Below are 5,519 nucleotides of genomic sequence, written 5' to 3'. Positions count from 1 at the left end.
ATACAAAAGCTAAAATACTAAAACAGATTAAGACTGCCTCAACTTTCTAAGAATCTGAGTAGGCTTGTCTAAACAGGAATGTTTTTAGCAGGCGCCGAAAAGTGTACAATGAAGGCGCCTGTTTGATTTCAATAGGGAGTTCCAAAGTGCCACACTAAATGATCGAGTTCTTAGAAATGCGGAGCGGGTATTATGTGTGATCTGTACCAGTGCCAGCCTGCATGTTTGGACACATATGGAGAAGGGGATCTTGCAGGTAAGCTGGTCCCAAATTCTTAAGAGTTTTATATGCCAATAGTAACACCTTGAACCTGGCCTGGCAGCAGATTGGCAACCGGTGCAGAGCTCTGAGCATAGGTGTTACATGCTGACAAGGCCTCACTCCTGTCAGCAATCGTGCTGCAGCATTCTGCACTAACTGCAGCTTTCAGGTGATGCACAAGTGAAGCCCCACATAGAATGCATTTATCCCAGGTTGAAATGTCTCGGGTTGCTCCTTCTACAGAGCAGCCAAAGCAGCTTGCACAACTATCAGGTGTCTGCTTGGCACCATGACTGTGAAAGTCTACAGTTGCTCCTAATGAAGGAACTTTCTTGAAATGTGACATGTCTTTAGTTGACACTTCTGAGAACAGGTTTGCTTTTTTACTCTGATTAACATTTATATATACTCTACTTGATTAGAATATGAATATCTCATCTTTTGGGAGGGGATCTTCCCACACAGGGAATGTTGTTTTCCCACAGAAAATGGTAGCACAAGGATGATTGATCATATAGCCATGTGTTTAATTTTTTAAAAAAATATTTTTTATTAAGGATTTTCTTGTTTTACAGAAGTGTAGTGCCTCGTATTTTTTCTTCTTCTTCCATGTAACATTTTTACAAATCCGTTTCATTTGTTGAGGCATTAGGGGGATCCAAAACACCCATGCTGTGGAGATTGTGGTGGCATGTAACAGATCTTTTTCCATCGTTGTAGGACAGAATCGTGTGGAATAGCCACTCATCCTCAGAAGTATGGGAGCTGGGCTTCATAATCATGATCACATAGCACACAGCTTACATTTGTCCCTATTAAAATTCATTTTGTTAATTTGGGCCCAGTTTTTCAATCTGTTAAGGTCATTTTGAATTCTGATTCTGCCTTCATAATTCATAGATGAGACCAGGAATGTGTGTCTAAATGGTACAGCAAGATGGTTCCAGGTGTTGGACTTCTGCTAAATCCAACCAAGTTTGCTTCGTTTCATGCACTAAAGTGTCTTGAGCTATTATTGGATACTTACTTTCTCAATTTGAAGTAGATAGAAATCAATGAAATCCTGAGGCTCATCCTTTTGCTGCTTTCTATGCCTTTCCACCTCTTCCTTTGCAAATGAATGTACTAGCTCTATGGAAGAAAATGCCTTATTGTGAGGTCCTGGGAGATGTTTCATCAACCATGGGAAGAGTTCATACAGCTGCAGGGAAGAAGAAAACAAAACCTGTCACTCTCATGATTTGGTCTAGCAATACATTTTAATCTCACATTTTCTCCAAGCGGTTCAGTGTGATATATCTCCCTCGCCCACTTTATTTTCAAAACAACCCTGAGAAGTAGGTACACTTGTGTGATAGTGAGCACAGATTAAAACACCCCATTGTCCTAAGCCAAACTCTCTAAAATGGGCTGGGAAAATTTTTCCACATTCCACGTTCCAAAATCTGATGAAGCCCAAGGCAAACATATTAATAGGTTAATCTTATTTAGTAGGCTTCTGCACTTGCTAACTTCTACCTCCCTTAATACTCACTACTATCCTTATTTAGGCATGTTTTTTCTAGTGTGTGAGTTGAGGTTATTAGTCCAGTGCTTAGCAAGTCTGCTTTGAATCCCTTTATGACATACTACTCTAAGAGTAGTACCAGAATAGTTCTGTGAATACTTATGGTGGTGAAGGCTTCTCTGACACCCATCAGAAAAAAAAATTACTCACACAATGAATTATGGAACCTCCATGTTTTAAGCAAAAATCAACATCTTCCATCATTTTTTGGAACTTTTCGTCTTCAAGGGAAAATCGGTACCCAAAAGCCAAAACACATATTAAATTGGAAACTGCATTTGTGATGGGCAGTGATGGATCAAGTGGCTGTCCTGAAAATGAAGTTATTTACAGATATTGATGAGGCTTGCATTAATTCACACGTTTTCATTTTCTTGAAATGCCCTTGCATGAACTCATCTTGTACGAAGCTTGTAAAATGCTAATTAACTCAGCTTGCTCTTGCATTTTGAAAAAAAATTATTTTTGCAAAGAAACAGCTAGCCTCTTATCCAAAATGTGCTTGGGGTGCAATACTGTGCAAATTTATCTGGAAATAAGGCTAATTGAACTTACTTTTGAGTAAATGTGCATGGGACTCTGCTGGCAAGACTTGGAGGTGGTTGTTGCTGAGTCTTTGAAAGCCCTTTCTCACCACCATACCTGGAGCTTAATAGTAGTTGCTCAGTTTCCTCCTTCCCTTTAACCTTCCTCAGCTGATTCTCCCACATCTTGTTCCCCTCTCCACTAGTGATAGCACACACCAGTTCTGCTTAGACTTAGTTTTCCCCCTACAAACATCACCTCAACTTCCCATCTGTTGTTCTCTCCCTTCCAGCTGATAGCAGCTACTGAAAGAAAAAGGGAAGCTGCCAACCCCTCAATAATTCCACTGAATTTTAATGGCCACCATTAGCACCTCAATAAAACAATTCAGAGCTGACAAGGAGCGGAGTTGTAGAATTAATGGATGTTTGAAAATTTGTCATTTGGTTTGCTATTTTTTGTCTGCTGTACTGCTAAATATTGCTGATCACCTTACAAACATTCATAAACATGCAGAGCTTGGTATCAAGCTTGATTCTTACAAAATCCATCACCATTATCCAGTGTCATTATCCAGTATCACATACCCTTTGCCTGCGCAAAGATCTTCACAAGCTCAATGGCCTCCTCTTCTATTTGGTGCTCCATACCTTTCTTCCCCAGCCCCAGCTTCCGCATAGTAATCACGCCGAAACGTCTGTGCTGCTTCCAGATACGACCGTTTGAAAATACCATGCCTAAGACAATCAAGAATCAATGAGAAAATATTACTTACAGTGTTACAAAGAAGTGTTTTGTCTGGCATTGCCCTCTGATGTCCCCCTAACCTCCAGGAACTGGAGGGCTGCTCACTGACAGGGCTGAGCAGAACTCTGGGCCTCCTGTTTGTACTGACAAGTACTGCTACATATGTCATTGACATCTGACCTACCCCTGATGTATTCTCATTGGGGACAGGTCCAGCAACACTAAGGTGAGGCCAGCAACTAAACATGCTATGTGTGGGCTGGGAGTTCCACTTGGTACTGCAACAAGATGGCCGGAGTATCAATAATAAATTCATTATTATTATTATTATTATTATTATTATTATTATTAATGCTGAGGTGCAGCCTTACAGCTGCTCAGATGCAGCACTCAGTGGGTTGGGCACCCATCTTGACAAGAAAGCTCTACCAGTTGCTCAAAGGCTTCTCTGAAGCAATTTGTATAGTCTACATGTATTTTTTGTTTTAATGTATTTTTAATCTTTTGCTGGAAACCACCCAGAGTGGCTGGGGAAACCCAGCCAGATGGCCGGGGTAGAAATATTGTTGTTGTTGTTGTTGTTGTTGTTGTTGTTGTTGTTGTTGTTGTTGTTGTTAATGTGGCCCTGCATCTGCACCTTGGTTCTCTTGGCCTGCCATCCAAGACCCTGGGCCTACTAACTCCAGTTTGCTTGGGCCACTGCCTTCACTTGTTCATGGACATCACAGAATCATAGAGTTGTAGAGTTGGAAGGGATCTTGAGGATCATCTTGCAATGCAGGGAGCAGACTCGGTTTTAGCATTTGCAATGCAAAACCCTTCATGAATCAGGAGAGGGTTTGCACAGCAGAGCAGGACAGTTTCTAGGGAGCTGCCCTGCCCTGCCAGTTTCTCCATGGCTCATTTGGGCAGCCTGCCTGCCCACCCGCTTCATTTGAGTCTCCCTCCTCTGCTTCCAGGGTTGCAGGTGGCACTATGGTCTAAACCACTGAGCCTTGGGCTTGTCAATCAGAAGGTCAGTGGTTCGAATCCCTGCGACGGGGTGAGCTCCCGTTGCTCTATCCCAGCTCCTGCCAACCTAGCAGTTCAAAAGCATGCCAAAAAGTGCAAGTAGATAAATAGGTACTGCTCTGGCGGGAAGGTAAACGGCGTTTCCGTGTGCTGCTCTGGTTTCGGTGTTCTGTTGTGCCAGAAACGGCTTAGTCATGCTGGCCACATGACCCGGAAAAACTGCGGACAAATGCCAGCTCCCTTGGCCTGTAAAGCAAGATGAGCGCTGCAACCCCAGAGTCATCTGCGACTGGACTTGACTGTCAGGGGTCCTTTACCTTTACCTCTGCTTCCATTCTACACAGGGTCCAACATTGCTGTGATGGTAGATACATTTAAATGATAACAGACCCCATCAGGAAACTACTGAACCTGATCGAACACAGCAAGGCAACCAAACTCCCATTGACAATTATGTCCCTAGACATCCTCAAAGCCTTTGATTGCTTGGAGTGGAAATACATATTAGCAGTACTAACTAACATGAAATTTGGCCCCAACTTCCTACAAATCCTCAAACAAATATACTCCCAAGCCTCAGCAAAATGCAGAACTAACAATATGTATTCTAATACTATAGCTATCCAAAGAGGCATGAAACAAGGATGCCCACTGTCTCCCTTCTTATTTATCCTGGCTCTGGAACCCCTAGCAATCCGCATCCGAGCAGCCACAGACATCAAGGGAGTGGAAATAAAAGGCAGAACCTATAAATTAGGGCTCTTTGCAGATGACCTAATGGTCACAACACCAGACCCCATAAGCACAGCAACCTCCCTAATCAGAGAACTCAACACATTTGCAATGGTGTCGGGCCTACAGGTAAATTTTACAAAGTCAGAAGCTATGTGCTTCAACACCCCTCCTCACACCCAAAAAGAACTCACGAAGGTCACCAAAATAAAACTTTGCCACACCAAGTTCAGATACCTAGGGGTACAAATAACCAGAAACCTCAATAAATTGTACCTCCACAACTACAAGCCCCTGTGGCGACAAATTAACAAAGACCTAAAGAGATGGAATAACATGAATTTCACTCTCTCAGACAAAATAGCCATGATCAAAATGATCACACTCCCAAAACTAACCTACCTATTCCAAACCCTCCCAACCTGGATCCCCTCAACCCAACTTCGCAGTTGGCAGAGAAAACTACACTCTTTCATCTTCTCACATAAAAAACCAAGAATAAGCCCCAAATACCTGCACCTCCCCACCTCAGAAGGAGGATGGGGAATCCCCAACATAGAAGCATATTACAATGCCAACCAAATACGCCATATAATCCATATATACTAGAAGATGAGACAAAACAATGGGTACACCTAGAGAGGGACACAATTGAAAACACCTGCACCACAACAT

The 5,519-nt window shown here is 42.6% G+C and overlaps 1 protein-coding gene across 1 annotated transcript; it reads right to left on the bottom strand.

Annotated features, from left to right (window-relative positions):
• Positions 1-1,250: 1,250 nt before the first annotated feature.
• LOC128414849 (cytochrome P450 2J6-like) lies at positions 1,251-3,080 on the bottom strand. The gene is made up of 3 exons (XM_053390747.1): positions 2,942-3,080; positions 1,980-2,140; positions 1,251-1,463 (listed from the first exon to the last, which is right to left on the bottom strand). The coding sequence occupies exons 1-3, from the start codon at positions 3,030-3,032 to the stop codon at positions 1,275-1,277; spliced, it is 441 nt and encodes a 146-aa protein (XP_053246722.1). The 5' UTR covers positions 3,033-3,080; the 3' UTR covers positions 1,251-1,274.
• Positions 3,081-5,519: the final 2,439 nt, after the last annotated feature.

This window comes from Podarcis raffonei, chromosome 5, assembly GCF_027172205.1.
Source record: "Podarcis raffonei isolate rPodRaf1 chromosome 5, rPodRaf1.pri, whole genome shotgun sequence".
Lineage (NCBI taxonomy): Eukaryota > Metazoa > Chordata > Lepidosauria > Squamata > Lacertidae > Podarcis > Podarcis raffonei.
Note: the sequence above shows the minus strand (reverse complement) of the source record. Positions and strands in the feature narration are given on the sequence as shown.